Source organism: Halyomorpha halys, unplaced genomic scaffold (assembly GCF_000696795.3).
Source record: "Halyomorpha halys isolate HHAL.00 unplaced genomic scaffold, Hhal_1.1 Scaffold44.1, whole genome shotgun sequence".
Classification (NCBI taxonomy): Eukaryota; Metazoa; Arthropoda; class Insecta; order Hemiptera; family Pentatomidae; genus Halyomorpha; species Halyomorpha halys.
The window spans coordinates 609,134-627,454 of record NW_027115243.1 but is presented as its reverse complement, the minus strand read 5'-3'; the positions used below and the strand labels follow the sequence as shown (position 1 = coordinate 627,454).

The 18,321-nt window shown below is 31.0% G+C and overlaps 1 protein-coding gene across 1 annotated transcript; it reads left to right on the top strand.

Moving 5' to 3' along the window:
- Window positions 1-3,822: 3,822 nt before the first annotated feature.
- On the top strand, window positions 3,823-13,404 carry LOC106688770 (uncharacterized). Its single transcript, XM_014433400.2, has 4 exons — window positions 3,823-4,133; window positions 10,296-10,343; window positions 10,415-10,650; window positions 13,168-13,404. Exons 1-4 carry the CDS (start codon window positions 4,040-4,042, stop codon window positions 13,264-13,266), a joined length of 477 nt encoding a protein of 158 aa, XP_014288886.1. The 5' UTR covers window positions 3,823-4,039; the 3' UTR covers window positions 13,267-13,404.
- Window positions 13,405-18,321: the final 4,917 nt, after the last annotated feature.

Here is an 18,321-nt window from a genome sequence, read left to right as displayed (position 1 = left end):
GATGAGAACGTTCTAGTGCTATTATTGGAAGCGTATATTGACTTTAGTTTCACTCTACCTCATCTGAATCTATCTACCTGTAACTTCTCTCCTATCTTAAGGACCTACTACTCGTACCAGACAGACTTGTCTACCCTTTCGCAACTGCAAGCTTGTTCCCTGCAGAGCGAAGTTTCAATCCTTCGGGCGGATCCACATGTTGGCCGCTCGCCACGAATTGGAGGCTTGTACAAATGCTCGGTAAACAAAGAGCGGACCATCCACATGTCAGTGTTATTCAGAGAGGCAAGCATGGCGGATGTACAAGTGGTTTAAGCCATTGCACTGGAATTATATTATTTTTATTACAAAAAAAAAACAAAATGAAAGGAAATTAAATATAAATAAATAAGATTAAATATAAAACATATTATAAAAAGTAACAACAAACACCTTTAACCTCCTAACAACTCTCAGTTGCAACTAGACAAAGAACAATGGTGGAGATGCTACACGAGAGCTCTCACGAACCCCTTTGATCTGTGTCCAAAATCCGACTCTTGACGGATCGGCAACGAGCGTAGGCCAACTCGTACAAGCCACCCATTCACATGCTCACGCATGTCAGGTCGCCATGGCTTGGCCAACATGTAGAGGCCCCTTAAGACTGATTCTGTTCATTCATCTCACCAGTATGAACACAATGTCTTGACAATGCCAGAAGGCCTCGAATTTCTGGTTAGAGTACCTCACGTCGTCAACTGGAGTAAGAACCACCTCGATAATATCTAAGATTTTTATTTTGAAATGCCTGTAGTCATTGGACCAGATCTTCATGATGAAATAAAATTAATTTCCTCAACTTTTTTGGATTCCCCTACTGTTCATGCACCTGTTTTTAATCAAACAGCACTATATCATTACTTTCTGAAGTTAAGGGTGTACAGTACCATGATAAAGCCAGCTCTGATACACGGCTGGGAGACCTGGGTTCTAACAAGTACCATAGAAAGCAGGAAGTTCTCCGCACAATTTCAGGAGCGATCTGGGATCAAAGCCTTGACACATGGAGGAGAACTGATTGTGAACTACTTGTAGAGACTGTTCAGTCTATATCTCATGATATTGAAGTAAGATAAGGCAAGGAGGTTAGACGGACGGAGCATGTGAGGCCAAACACCAGATGGATGGATAGAATCAACAAAGATGAGAATGCATGCAGCAAACGGGAAAGCAGTTTCCCAAGATCTACCAGGTCTGTAGATTTTTTTTTTCCGAATCCTCTAAAAACAGAAAAACAATAAATTAATAGGTAGCATTACATATGGTTACATAATTCAGATTAAATATTACCTTTTTCTACCAATGGTACTTGGAGATATACGGTGAATACTTATCTTGTTGTTTTGATGTGTCCGTTCTATATGAATTCTGCTAAAATATCTGGAGGTGAGGGACCTCTTCATGTTGATTAATCAGAGAAGAAAAACAAAATTAAAACAGTCAATATTTAAAGACAAAAGATAATTTTAAATAATAAGAAAGTCAGAAATTTGGAAAAAAGAGTATGGGGGAGAGGTGCATGAAACGAATTATAGGGCAATGTTTACAGGGTTTTTGGAACCTTTTCTGCCCTGCCATCTTGCAGGAAGGGGGGATGGGGTGACTGATTGGAAGATTGGATTGAAGGAAGCAGGGAGACTGTTGAAGAACTTGATGTGTCTGCGTATGTAAGTCTGTAGATCCAAACGAAAAAAATATATATATCTGTAATATTTATATTTTTTAATGTATATTCTAATATTAATATCTAATACTCAAGATTGTCAGACAGTAGAGTTTCATAATGGAAAAAATGTACAAAGATCCGAGAGTAATATTGGTCATAACATGAAAGACGTATTAGATATGGATATCTGTAAGTTAGAAGAAGTAAACGTGGTGGGGACTGCTGCCGAAAAAATCGTGCATTTTGACCTAAACTTTAATTAAAGCATGAAAGTGGTTAATATTATTAATAGTACAAGAGTCTGGAAGAAAAAAAAGGCAGTTATCTCACTCCAATTTTTTATTACTTTAATGAAAACTATGTATAATTACTAGTCAAAATTGATGAGTCTGCCAAGTATAGGTAGGGGGAATAAAAAATGGCGGCTGTTTCAAACCTTAAAAGAACATTAATTTTTCATTCGGAGCTCTATATCTTAAAAACTACCAACAACACTAGAAATTCTAAGAGAAAATTAATTAAAGAAGAGTAAATTTTCTGAAATATTAGCCCTAAAAGAGCTATTTACATCCAATAGTTCTCGAGATATAGGTTTTTAAAAAGCAAAATTTCTTAAAAATCAACTGAAAGACTAGTATTAGTAGTTAGTTAATTTATTTTGAGAAATCTATATCTCAGGAACTATGTGATGTATAGATATCTATTAGCACTCAAATTAAAGCTAGTTCGATGTATTAAAAAGTAGTTTATGACCTTATCTTTGTAGAAATAGTAGTTTTCATGATATTTGCTCAAATAAATTGATTTATAGTTGTTCAGACTATAAGTTTGTTTTATGAAAAACTTTATTTCAGAAACCCACTGCTGCACTCAAATTAAAGCTAGTTAAATTTAATACAAAATAGTTAATTATGTTTATCTTTGTAGGAGTAGTAGTTTTTATATTTGAGTAAATAAACTCACAAAATGTTAATTTATAGTCGTTCGTATACAATTTTGGATTTAGGAAAAAATATATCTCTAGATCCATAAGACGCACATATGTCTGCCAACACTAAAAATAAAGGAAATTTAACTTACTATAAAGTAGTTAATGAAAATTATCTTCGTAGGGGTAGTAGCTTTTTATGATATTCACATATTAATATAAATTTGGCAAATGAAAATTTGTCCGAACAACAATAAATCAATTTATTTTAGCAAATTTCATGTAAAATATTACTTCTACGAAGATAAACATCATAGACTACTTTATAGCTCATTAAACTAGCTTTAATTTGAGTGCTAATAGACATCTGTACGTCAAATGATTTTTAAGATATAGATTTTTCAAAATAAATTCACTAACTACTGATCTTTCAGTACGTCCCATACAACATTTTTATGAAACGTTGCTTTTTAAAAAGCTATATCTCGAAAACCATTTAACGTAAATAACTCTATTAGGGCTCATATTTTAGCAGATTTACTCTTCTTTAAATGACGTTCGGTTAGGATTCTTGTGTTGTTCCTACTTTTTAAGATATAGAGCTCCGAATGAAAAATTAGTTTTTTTTATTCCACCTACCTATACTTGGCGGACTCATCAATTTTGACTATTAATTATACATAGTTTTCATGAAAGTAATCAAAAATTGGGGTGAGATAACTGCCTTTTTTCTCCTCTTGGGCTTTTATACTAAAACTAACCTGTACACTTATCGTCGCACAGTCTGGTCGAGCATTATTAGCGTCTATTTGTTTTGGAGGAGTGGAAGTGAATAATTACCACGTTTCTTTTCATTTAGCCTATCTTTATTTTCTTTCTTTTTATAATGAAAATCTAATGTAATAGCTGATAAAAAGTCAAAAGAACACTTGAGCATGTGGGTACCGATGTTTATTGCTTCTTTTGTTTCTAGAAGTCTAGGTTTTGCGGCAAACGGCTTGCAGATCCAACATAAAACTAGTTATTTGGGCTAGTTGGGCTAATAACTAGTTGTCTTATTAAATACGAGTTGAATCTCAATAGAAAAAAAATTAAATAAAAATTAACCGATTTCGATTACGTCTCTTTAAATAACAAAACCTTTTTCTAAGGTCAAAATTTCTGTTTTGAAAACATATGTTATATGTTCACTTCATAAGAAAAAAATGAACAAAAAACCTTGTAAGCATGGGGAAAAAAATAATAAATTCCCAAAACTAAATGTGTTTCCGAACTAAATGCAGTATTAGAACAACTTAGCTAAATTTGTTACCATGGTCACCAGCCCTATGTCAAAATGGAAACTTCTGTTTAAAGTAGTTAGTAAAAAATGTTACCTATGCTCAAGAAGGACATATTGAAAGATGAATATTCCTCCCCCACAACAAGTGCCCTGTAAGGAGATCAAGAACAGAGAAGAATGGGACAAGTGTATAAGGCATGGAACATGGAGAGTTGGTACTGGAAATTGCTTTAATTAATTTGGTTGAGGTTATTAACCATAAGTGATATATGGATGGTGGTAGGCAATGAAAACCTCGTATTCCATCTGTTTGCGAAATGAAAACCACTATAATTAGGAGTATACTTGAAAGTACATAAATATCTCTTATCTATTATTAATTAGAGTTCAACTTTATAAACTAAATTTGTATTACCATATTATTTATTTATCAAAATAAGTTGATAAGGTTACTCTGCCTGCCATCGATGTGTATGTCATTTATCGTAGAAGGCCGACGTAAATTAATAGTATAGATTTCTTCTTAATCATAAAGTTATAATTAACAATTCGTGAACGAAGTTTCCCCAGTATATTTTAGAAATAATATATGTATATAAAAATCATGATTTATTTGTTCTTACTTTATGCACTCTTATATATTTCATCCGATTATGATGGGACCGGGAAGGTTATATCCATAAATAGGCTGGACCAAATTTCTGAAGAATAAGAAAAAAATTATTTCTAATCCTATTAAATGATTTTTTTTTTCACTAAAAGTAAAAATATATATATATATAATGAGGATTTCAGTAAAGTTGATCAATGAACAATTTTTTTTAAAGGAAAAATCAAATTATATTCCTTTTTTAGCGTCGCCTGAAACCCTCAAATACCATTTTAGGTAGAAATCAAAAATTAGAAATTTTTCTCCTTGATTTATTTGGAGGATTTTTTTTTAAACTGGTAACCATTATTCATATAATTATTGATATTAAATTTGTATTTAATGGCCTTAAAGGGCGAAATATTAGTTTCAAATTAAGACAAAAATTTAAAACTTTTTACTACCATACAATTCCACAAATATCAATCAATAAAAAATTTTGTACTATTCAAATATCAGTTATCATTTTTATCATTTATGATTTAATTCAATATTTTATATAATTCTAAATTTGTTTGTATACTATTCCTTTTCAATTGTATGTTACTCTAAATGTTGTTGTTATCTCTTTTGTTCTATAGCCCTGATGAAGACCTGAAACTCAGGTCGAAACGTTGGCATAAAATAAATAAATATGGTTTTATTTTAATATGGATATCTACACCTCAATTTAAAACTTTTTATTTTATATCTCCAGTTATAATTTGTTTAATTAGACCCAGTTTGTTTACTTTGGTTCAGTTTTAAGAGCCCTAAACCACTTCCAAGTTTGATGGATTGAGTTGTTTTAAAGTTAATTATACTTTGCTGATTTTAAAAAAAGAAATCAAAGGGGAATTTAGGGCCAACAAATTTTTAATTTACTAATTTTTTTCAAAAATTCCTATTTAAGAATTTCTCGAGGTGCTAAAAACTTATATCAACTTTGTCTTTCACTCCTAAAAAATCTCTTACCACACTTTTATAGGTCACTCGGTCTGAATTGTTTCAATATACTACACATATTAAACCATAGTGAGGGTTCATAATCATGAGATATGGTCGACCATCGATGACCTATATGAGGAGAAGATGGTTGGAGGTGCGGTCAAAATATAACACTAATAAGTTGAAGTAATTTATTTAATTGTTCCAACGTTTCGGCCAGAATTTCAAGCCTTCATCAGGGCTAAGAACAGGACAAGATAACAACCAATGAATAAAGAAAATATAAACAGAATATCATAAAGTAAATAATTGTACAGAATTGAATTAATAACATTAAAGTGATGAAAAAAGTGGGAAATAAAATGTATACATAGGTAATTGGAAAAGTAGGTAAAATAACATATTTAAGGAAATAAAATTAAAATTTGAAGTTATATAATGCAAAGAAATATGAATATTTTAGTTTATTGATAATTTAAAAATTAAAATTATGGAAAAAAAAATTGAGAGAAAGAAAATATATGTAACAAATGAAATATGAAACCGTAATGTTACATAACTTCATATTTTGCTTTTTTATCTAATATTATGGTTTCATATATTTTCTTTCTCTCAATTTTATTTTTTCTTTCCATAATTTTAATTTTTACATTATTAAAAATTCTTGCTGAAACGTTGGCACGATTCAATAAGTTACTTCAACTCATTTTTGTTATATTTTGAACGCACCCCCAACCATCTCCTCGCATAGTGAGGGTTATTAGATTACAACTATTCATATCTTATGTAGTACTTATATATGGCATTATCATAGATTATCAAGTTGTCTGAAAATGATCTAAATTAGATTAATACTAACTATTTACAGTGAAGTTGCTAACAGCTAACTTAATTTATGTTACCCTCTTATCACTTCACCTATATATGTTGATATCAAAGTGTTAAATTAATGTATATATGTACATCCTCAAATATAGCGATAGCAAAGCATTACTGAATCTACTAGTTTTAAATTTATAAAGTAATCAGTTGTAATCCTACAACTTAAGTTCCTAAGGGTTATATTGGTTAAAACTTAATTTTATTTCTTTTCAGGACTTAGCGGTTTCAGGCCTTTATTTTATTCCTTTATTCTTTATATCATCTTAACAACGTTTTGGGCTCTTCTGCACATTATCAAGTTCTACAAATAAAAATTTAAACAATTAAAAAAAAAAAAAAACTAGAACTGTATACAATCAATAAAGTTTACATTGCATTTTAATAATAAAAAAAAAAGTTTTACACATTTACATACAAATAATTCAATATTTAACTATATATACATTTACTTCACTTATTTATAACAATTTACAAATAAAAAAATGTTTTGAGATTAATCCAAATTTCCTAGTTATTGTTCTTAATTTTTCATTTTCATTGATAATTATTTTCAATTGTAAAAAAATTTTTTGGCAAACAGCACTAATGAAAAAAAAAAGTAAGGTTTTTAATTTTAAAAAATAGGATTTATTTTCAATTTGGAATATATAAAAATGATGTACAATTTAAAATGAAATATGTCCAAAGATTATAATAAGAGCAATAACTAGGAAATTTGACTTAATCACCTCAAAAAAAATTTTAGATGTGTAAATGATTATAAATTAGTGAAGTGGATATATATATAGTTAAATATTAAACTATATGTATGCAAGTAGGTAAAACAAGTTTTTATTAGAATGCAATGTAAACTTTGTTGGTTGTAACTGTATGTTAATTGTAAAAGAACGTTTTTCAGATGATATAAGGAATAAAGAAGTGGATAAAAGGTTTAAAATAAAGACCTGAAAAGAAATATAATAAAGTAGAAACAATATAATTCTTGAATCAACACTTAATTACATTCTTTCTCATAAATATTTGAACAAATAATTCATAATATATCTTTAGTTTACTTTGTAGTTAATTTTTATTGTAATAAATTTTACAAATTTTTAAACAAAATACACTTTATATCCCTAGGATCCTGCAGCTCTTCCTCCCAGAGTTAATACACCTCTGTTTTGTGCTCCAAGAATTTAAAATTAATCTTACTTTATTTTAATATAAATTTTTTATAAATCTCAATACACTCTTTTTTATTTAATATCGATATTTTTTGACCAGGAAGTTCACATCGATATTTTGATAACGTTATCTTTGTTGATGCTACCATAGAGGTAGGAGTTTAACTGGGAGGATAAACTGTCTGGAAAAGTAAATTCAAAAAGGCGGGGCTTAATGGGCAATTTAGAAAGAGTAGGAACTAATTAATGCTGCCTTCTGTTGTTTACATTTCAGTTGTTGAGTTTCACAAGAATTTCTCGAGTACACTCGAATTCATAATTGTTGATGAACACAATCACTGATAATACGCGGGCTGTCCAGAAAGTAACAGACGTTTTGAAAAACTCAAAGTTTATTATATACATTTGTATGCAAAGGTACACTCTTAGCTATTTTCTGCACAATCACCATTCAAATTGAGACATTTATCATACCGTGGCACAAGTTTTTCAATACCCTCTCTTCCGCCATCTACCATATCTTCCGCCTGCAATTTTTAACCACGGGTTTACACCGACATGATGTTCGGCGTCAGTACCAAAGCATTGTTTACCGAGCCATTTTTTCATCGCTGGAAAGAGGTGGTAATTGCTCGGCACCAAATCTCGGCTGTATGGTCAAACACCTCCCATCCAAGAGTGCCCGAGTACAATTGGCCGTGTGTGGACGTGCGTTGTCGTGAAAAAACAACTTGGTGCTAAGTTTTCCCCGACGTTTATTTTGAATGGCGCGCTGTAACTTTGTTAGTGTTTCACTATACCTTTCTGAGTTGAATTTCGCTCCACGTTCCAGAAAATCAACACTCCATTGGAGTCCCAAAACACAGTAACCATGACTTTTCTTGCTGACAGCATTTGCAAACACTTGTGTGTTTTCTTGGGAGAATGTGTGTGCGCTCATTCCATCGACAGCTGTTTTGTTTTACAGTTGACATGCACCACCCAAGTCTCGTCCCCGGTTACGATACTATTCAGAAATATGAAAAGAGAGACAAGTTGACAAAATTTATATATATAAATTCTAGCCCGGGATTCATTTATTTTTAAGGCATGGGATGAATATAATTGTTGGGCCTTGGGCGGATTTGTTTGTGGGGCCAAGTCGGATTTATGCTTGCGCTCGGGGGGAGGGGAGGGTAATTATTTTTGGGTCCCGAGGTTGATTATTTTTATTGGGAAAATTTGTTTTGCGGCTCGGAGTGAATTCATTTTTAGGGCTGATAGAATTTTAAGTTTTTGACCGAATATATTGGAACTGTGTTTTCTCAGCTATCGTCATAACATTTGGTAAGCTTGATATGTTGTGATAGTACACTCTCAAGGCGTATACAACAGTTAAACGTGGCAATTAATGGGATTGTTTGTCAACTGGCATTACTTGTACTATTAACGATCTCGCCAAAGCCAGTGTGACATTATTGTTATGATATTAAAACTGTCATGACTGTGACTATCAAATAGTTACACCATTGTAGTGGCTAGCACTTGCCGGAATAACGGAAAGTGTACGATAGTTCACTGTCAAAGCGTATACATGTAATTGTTAATGTGATAGTTGCTTCACTGACTTTACTTGTACTATTAACAATCACACCGTACGCAGTGTTCCATTACTGTCATTATTGTAACTATTAAATAGTTACATCATGATAATGTCTGCGATTGTTCTGCAATAACGGATACTGTACGATAGTTCACTGACAAGGCGTAAAGTTACAGTTAACGTGACAGCTTACGAGTTTACGTGATAGCTGCTGCACTGACATTACTTGTACTATCAATTATTGCGACAGAACAATCATGACTGTAACAATCATACATCTACAGTTATACCGATTCTCGTAGAGCTGGTAAAGTGGCGGGTATTTTTATGGTGCTTAGCGGGTATTTTTTGATCGGGTGAATCGGTATTACTGGTAGTAAATAAATGGGAGAAATTCCTATTTATATCAAAGTAAACTTAGGCAAGCATCACCTCCAATATTTTAGGCTTCACTTTCCCTTTGAAAGAGAGTAGAGTATGCCACCCACATGGATATTACTGCGTCACTGAGATATATTTTGGATGCATTTTTAAAATATTGTTTTTGATATAGATCAGTCCAAACCCGACCTACACTGACGTTTAACCTTCATAGAGGTAGTAGTGTTTATGATATTTGCGTGTGAATATAAATTTTTCAATATCGCATTGTGTCCGTATGCCTAAAAACTAATTTATTTTAGCAATTATCATGAAAACTACTACTCCTACGAAGATAAACGTTATAAACTACTTTATGGTACGTTAAACTAGCTTTAATTTGGGTCTAACTAACTACTGAGTTTTCGTTATTTTGAAATGGAATTCTGTTTTTGTTGTATCTCGGGAACAATTGAACGTAATTAGTTCTCTTAGGGTTTCCAGTGTCAGTAGTTTTACAGATATAGAGCTCCGAATGAAAAATAATTTTTTTTTATGTTTTGGAACAGTCGCCATTTTGCATTCTCCCTAACTATACTTGGCAGACTCATCAATTTTGACAAGTAATTACCCATAATTTTCAATGAAGTAATCAAAAATTGGGATGAAATAACTCACTTTTTTCTCCTCTTGGGCTCTTGTACTATCGAATTGTTTCTCTACACATAGATAATAGCACGATTGTTTAGTTCTAGTTAATATCTATAAATATAAATACTTTTGCATAATTAATCATGAGTTACTTTCACAGCTATTGGAATAATTTTGGGTGCCATCGGATCGGCCGTCGTAGTGAGCGGTTAGTCTGAACCCACTATTGACAAATAATAAGTTTAGTAAAGAAATGATTAATGAATGTTCGATGTTTAGAAATGCCAATGGTTATTGGCACCGGGTTGGGGATAGGATGGGCGGTAAGGCACTGTAAGAACCTTATGAGGAAAACGGATACTGCAAAGCAAAAAAAACCAGAAGATCCCTGCGCCTGCTGCAATTCCACATTCGAAGCGCTGGATGCGGAGGAATTTGCGGATGTCAATACTCAAGTTCCGAAACATCCACCTTCTCCACCACAACATCCTCCCAAGGATACTTATGAAGAAGAGGTCAGTAAAATTCTTTAGTATTTAATTAATAACTTAATGAGCTGTGCGAACAACTCTTCCATCTCTCAGTCAGAGATTAGCAAAAATTAGTTGTAGTTGAAACTAATGGCTAAAATTGCCATTGATACGACCCTAATTTATGAATGAACCATTGATAAATAAATATCGTATCCATGGCAACTTTAACTATTAGTTTCAACTATAGCTAATTCTTTCCCATCCCTGCTGGTAGCTTACCCTCTCCATCATACTGCTTTCTTCAAAAGTTGTAAAAGGTTATACAGAGGTTACTATAAATTATTACTTAATCTTAATATAATAGGTTTATTACTGGATGAGTTAGTATTTATTTAATAAGTATCTACCTATCTATCAGTAGGCGCTACAACCCTGCGGTGGGTCCTGGCCTCCTACATGAGTCTCCGCCATTCGGTTCGGTTTTGAGCTGCTGCTTTCCAATTTCGGACTCCAAGCAGGTCTCGTGCGTCTTATACCACGCCATCCATCCACCGGAGTTTGGGCCGTCCGACTCTCCTTGGACAATAGATTTCTTCTTTCATGACTCTTTTAGGCATTTCGCCGGAACTCATGCGTGCATCATGTCCTGCCCAGCCTAACAAGGGTCTTAATATCTATATCCTGAAACAGCTCATATCACGATATTTATTTATCAATGGTCCATTCATGAATAAGGGCCGTATCCATGGCAATTGAAGTTGTTAGTTTCAACTATAGATAATTTTTGCCCATCTCTTGCTGTCAGGAAAAGTGAAGCCAAAAAGTAGGGTCTTACCGCTACTTTGCTTTAAAACTACATTTGCGCATGTACAAGCGTGTGTTGAACAGACAAATGTTTGTGTTCTATGTGATTTAATTAATTAAAAGATTTCCCTAAACTTTGGGTTCAATAATTAACTCTTGTTTAAGGTTATATATTTTAAAATTTAATCGACTCTGTGTCAATTGTTTCAATATTGTTAATTAACTTTACTGGTGTATTGTTTATTTAACATAGCAAAAATACGTATTAATAAAGACATTATATGCCTAAGTAATTAAATTAACATGTTTCTGATAAAAATTCTATAAGGAACGTTGAATTTATAGGTTATATAGAACTATTTCTCTGAATTGTTTTCATCTACAACTTACATTGCTGATATAAACGTTTCATTTCATATAGCCTATCTTTATTTTGTTCTATTTATATTAGGGGTATCCATGATATTGTGTTAAATGTAAAATGTTATGAGTATAGCATTGTGAGCCGCCCTATTTAAAGTCATGTTAAATGGTAAATGCATAAGAGCTCGCTCCTAGCGGATTTTCTGAGCAACTTGTTTAATAACCTTTCCTTCCTAAACTTCGTGTTATTGTTTACTTCGAAGTTTTGATTACTGTAATTTAATACAACATGCCTAAAATAAGTGAAAAGTAGAGGTGTAAAAGTTTGCCTGCTGATTATATTTTTTAGAAAGTCCAAAACACAAGACAAAAGAAAAAAAAACAAAACACAAATTACAAGTAACCTAACACAACAGATAAAACGATGACAAGCTCAGCTTGTTTGTTTCGAGACGTCATTCTCCATTTAACAGACCTACTAACAGACTCTTGTTACATGTTATATCGTTTTAACTTGGTAAAAGAAGGATATATTTCTCCATTTAACATAAGTTTTACCATTAAACCCGCTTTAACTTATTAAACTAAAGATCATGTATTGTAAATGCTGATAAAAGTCAAAAGAACATGCAAGCTTGTGGATACCGATGTTTGTTGCTTCCTTTGTTTGCCAAACGTTTGTGCAAGTCTTGGATTTGGGACAAGTGGAAAATGTGTAGATTCAGCATAACTGACATAAAAAGTTTTTATTTTATTTTTAATTGATCTTATTCCAAAGATTCATAGAGGGGTTTATTTTCTCTACTTTGGTCATCTTGCAGACCGCCCCAAAACTAGGAGGGGTGTCAAAAAGTAACTACAGTCTACACTACAATCTAATAAGCAAGTCAAATACAAAATAAAAAAAAAAAAAAGTTCATCAACATGCCACTATTAAAGCAAAGTAGGGTTATTATGAACTCTGGGGGTATGGATGAGCAGTAGATGGTTGAGCATTATCTTGGAACAGTCATCACTTGTATAACAGTTGTTCTAAAAAAAGTATTTCCAAATAAAGTACTGAACCTCTGACAGTAGTTCACATTATTATTATACAATATATATATTATAATATTTTGGATAGTATTTTATTATTTTAGTAGTATTTAATATTTTTAATTAAGATGGTGAGGGTTGGGGTCAAAAAAGAATAAAATAGTTTTTAACTATTTTTTGTTTTTCATTCAACTATTTTGTTGTTTTTGACTGCAATTATGACCATTTTTCTGACCATATTTGACATATATATATATATATTTTGAAATTTTTGTCATCTGTTACATTTTGTTTATTATCATACTTACTTATTTTCAATCAATTAAAATTAGTTTATCCAATTAAATGTTATTTCAGGAAAAATGCACTTGCCATGAAATTCCAGTGACCTGGTCGCCACCAAAACCAGTTGATGATGATTACTTTGAACCGACAGGGTGCTCTTGCTATCGGTAATTACTGTCGGCCGACTATGCTACTACAAAAATAGCAACAAGATTTGACAATTGTGATATGTCATCTTGAATGCATAACAAATCCTAATTATCATTATTAATTAGTTCCTGTCCAATACATATGGTTTCGTTTGATCTATTTCTTTCTTTTTTTTTTTTTTTTCCAGCAGCGAATTAATTTAGTTTGTATTAGATTAAAAGTAATAAAATTATCTCAAGTCTAATATCATGTTCAACTTTGAATTTCTTTTATTTGAGCCTATTAAAGCCTAAGTCGTTTAACTCTACAATTTATAAAATGTGAGTTAATTTTTTTAAAATATTTTTTATTTATTTATTGATATTTACAAATGCATTTACATAAAAATACATCTATTAAATTTGATGTAAGATCATAATGGTAGCACTCTAATAATATTCTACATTCGAAGATATCGAGGCCATCTTCTTTTCAGGCACCTCAGAGGATTGTCTGGAATGGAGGAGGAAGCAATATTAGAAACTAGTGGGTTTGGGTGGTTAGAGAGTTTATAATGGAAATATTTATATCTGGTTCGGGTTAGATCTGTTACATATGGAACACTAAGGTCTTTATGGATGATTTTATTTGTGACAAAGTAGGGAGCATTGAGGATTTTAGATTATAAGGATTTGATACGAGAAGGTTTAGTGGAACCGCAAAGTTGCGTATGTCCAGATAGGCATTATTATAGTCATGTAGATCAGTCTTTTCAGTAAGTGCTTTAATAGTTGAAATCGACATGCAGTTTTCTCTGTTTTCAGTCTTGTGTGAGGATTCCAAACTAGTTATTTGTCCAGATGTAATCCAAAGAAGCAAATGTGTTCGACAGGGGTAAGAACAACATTATTAAATGACACTGTAAGGCAGTCGGTAGGTTTATGACAGAAGGCAAAGGTGATTTGATGGGATTTATTCTAATCCTCCAATTTGACACCATTCTTTGAGGGTTGGGATATGGAAATGGAGAGTTTGAGATGCAATTAAAGGGTTATTAACAGCGAGCACGAGCACACATGTGTGATCGGCATAGGTGGTGAGGATAGTGTTAGGATTGGTTGGAATGTCTCTATTTGAATTTGTTCATACTATTTTTGGTCATTTTACTTTGAAAACGATTGATTTGTGTCCAACTGTTTTGTCCAATGTGCCTTGAATTCTGATAAAAAAAATGTTTACACATTGAAACAACTTTACTTCATTTCTCGAATTGGAAAAATATCAACATGGATCTTTTTCCAAAAGATTATTTTTTTTCTAGTAGACCAAAGGAAATATACTAACCTTAAAATATTTTGGTTTAATAAGTTTTAAAAGTTATATAAATTATTAAGTAACAATATTACATAAATATATACAAACAACATATATGAGCTAAAACAACCATCTTAAACAGTTTAGGAAAACTTTTTTTTTTCACAATATTCTGGAATTTTTTATTACAATTTTATTAAAAATTATATCTCTAAACAGTTTTTGATAGAGTAACACCGCTTTGGATTTTAAGTGCCCATCTTTACTTCTATTGGGAAAAGAAAATTGTTGACAATGAAAACAATTTATAAAAGATTTTTTTTTAAATGTATAGAATATAAGTTTTAAAACAGGTGTTTAAATTTAAATAAAAATATTTATAAAAAGATTGGTTGCCTATAAAGAAGTATATAATTCATATAAAAAAAAAAAAACAGGATAGGGTAAGGAAAAATTAATTAAACAATCTAAATAAATATTTATTTAATTGAGAACATTTTCATCTTTCCATAATAAAATTCCTTTCAACGCATAAAATGATTCTGACTTACACATAATTAGATTGAACATAAAATAAACGATGAAACATCTAAACAAGAAGAACGATAAATAAAGTTCCAATTATTTCATAATTCTGAAACAATAACAACATCAATAAAGATATGAACACAGTAATGACTAGCTTGTATTTAAAATAATAATAATAACAACAAATATATGTAACTATAATAAATAATCTCAGTAAGTAATATATAATTTGAACATTTCCTGCAAACGAATAAATATTTTGATAATTTTAAGTTTTACTTCGGATAAATTGAGCTTTATTTCAGCTAGAAAGACTTCTTTTTTGATGAAAATTACACTTTTTAACTAAAATCATAAATTATTTTAAAAACACACAAAAACATTTCACATAATATATAATAATTTAATAATAAATAAAAGATTTAAGATTTAATAAAAGATGAAAGTATTTGTAGTAAAAAAAAAAAAAATACTGACAAATTAATACTAAAACATATATATCAAGTAGATCTAAGAAAAATAAATAAATAAATACAAATTAAAATGAAAAATTGTAGGAAGATAGTCTGAGTGGCAGTCAATAAAGGTATTAAAATAGTAAACCTAATTATCGTTAACCAATGTTTCGCCCCACTTTGCAGTGCTTCTTCAGGGCTGTCAGATTGAAAGATAGATCTCAACTGTTGAGTTGCAATATAATTGGGTAACGCAAATAAGAAAAATATTGGAGAGCTTCGGAATGTTTGACTCAATACTACTTAATGATCCGGTAAGTATTTAATAAAAGATATCAAAATTAGAATAGGGGAGATCTTGGATAGGTATAAGAATTTATCAAGGATAAAGATCTTTTATTATTACGAGGATCGACCTATAACATATGGTACGGTAGGGTCTACATTAAAACAGATGCTCCTCAAAGCTACCTAAAACTCAGTTGCCCTATAATTCACTTGAGAATAATTTCCCGACTACGACTTTCCAGTAAATATTTAATTACTCTAAATATCAGACCACACAAATATACTTTGGATCCACAGAAGTTTTGTCCAGCTTGTGATGGAACGGCCCGGGAGGATTGTTTCAATTTTTTGACAAATTGCCCTGCTTATCATGAGAAACGAATCCGATACATGCTGAAGCTAAGCCATATTAGCCGAAATCAGTTGTATGAATTCCTATCTGTACCCTCAGGATTGGACCTTAAGCTGTTTTTTATATATGTAATGCAAAACCTTTTGCTTAGAGCTGGACACCTATCGTCCCAATTGGAGGTTTAGTTTTTGTTTTGTCTTTTAATATTGTTAAATATGAAGTGACGTTTCTGTTTTATTCTAATGAATGTGGATAGCCCAGGTTGGGTATATTGTTTATTATTATTGTTAATGTTATCATCATTTTTGTAAAATTACTATAATTGATTATCAATTCCATGTATTTCACAGGCTAACTCTATTTGTATTAGCAATAAATAGTTTTCTTTGATTATTGTGATATCTTTATTGACCGCCACCTTGACTATCTTCCTACAATCAACTTCAGACAGTCAACTATCTTCTTCCTAAAATGAAAAATGGTATACAGAAAATGAGAGCATTAATAACATTGTTAGTTTTTTCCAGATTTGTATTAAAAGTTTCAACTTATTTACTATAGTTAATAAGTAATTTAAATAAAAATGGAATAATACAACGAATATTTATAAATACGTGTTAACATTGAGTACAAATGTAAATTTTATGAAATATTTTTCTCTCGTGGTAACAATAATACCACCATTATAATTTTCACAATGCCACAATAACTTAAAACATCATACAAAAGCGACCACTTTTGCCGAAACAATTGTGACGATAAAAGAAATAGACTAATAATCAAATTTCGAATCGCCTGTATTACAATCTCTATAAACTAAACAATTTTTATTTCCTATATAATAAACGATATCTACAAATATTCTATAACAGTTAGGTCTTTTAAAAATCAACAGCAAAAAGACTATTTTTCAAGTCAGGCTTTTATAATTATCAGAAGAAGATTACGAAATATGGCTAAGAAAATTCAAAGTGCTGCGAGTGACTATAGGTCGAAGGTAATGAAGAACAAAAAATATAATGATAATAAAAGAAAGCCTAATACCAGATAAATGCTGAATGAAACATACTAAAAGCAGGCAGAAGAAGGAATTTTGAATAATTATATCGAGAGAACATTGTTGAATAGTTATCAATTTGTTTTCTTTTTAAACATAATCTGAGGATAAAATAGTCAGATATAAAACTTTTATTCCATAAATAATATCTATAAAACTTTTAGACTTTTCAATCTGAACTTCAGGCCTTCATGAGGGCTGAAAAAACAAAACAAGATGACAACTTAAATTCATAGAAACATTAAATTAAAAAGAAAATAATAATAAACAAGCTTGGAAAAATACGTAAAAATCAATTAGATAGTACTAAATTGATACTAATAGAAAATAAAATATAATATTGAAGAAGTAAGAATTATACAAAATAAATTTTTTTTTATTGCAAAAAATAGCGAAAACATTCACAACACTAACTAACCTAGAGTTACTCTCTCTCTATTTTTTTTTTTTCACTATCCAAAAACATCTGTTTTAATTCATCGATAATTTCAATTATAATCGATCAGTTAACATCGTTACACTGCCCCCTTCTTAAAAGTGTTCGTCCCGAACCAAAACATCTTCACATCCTAGATTTTGAAATCTTTCTTATCAATATGTTTCCTATGATGCCGAGAGGAATCTTGTTTTGATTTGCCTTTAGTCTCTAGTACTTCTATGCTTCAACTACTTTCTGATTTTTCAATTTTTAATCATGCCTTCCTAGTCTTTAACTCATTGAGTCATTTTTATCATCTCTATTATGTCTTTTTTTTTCTCGTCTCCTTCTATTAACCCTTTTCCCTGTTTATCTTTATCATATATATTATTTTTATATATATATTATTCCTCCTCTCCAGCAGTAATTTTTCCTATGACTAGAGTTTATCACCTTCTCTTCTTTCTCTCCATCTGTAATCATCAGCATCTCTATCAACTGTCCTATCATCGTCTCTTCGTCTTTACTTTCTATCTTTGTCATTTTCCCTTTCTTGTTCCCTCTTTTGCTAGAATGGCTATCCACACTCATAGAGTTTTCCTTATCTTACATACATTGTATTCCAAAACCTTTTTGTATACTTTTATTGACTACTTAGAAATCTAGAGCACTCGCTATATTTTCA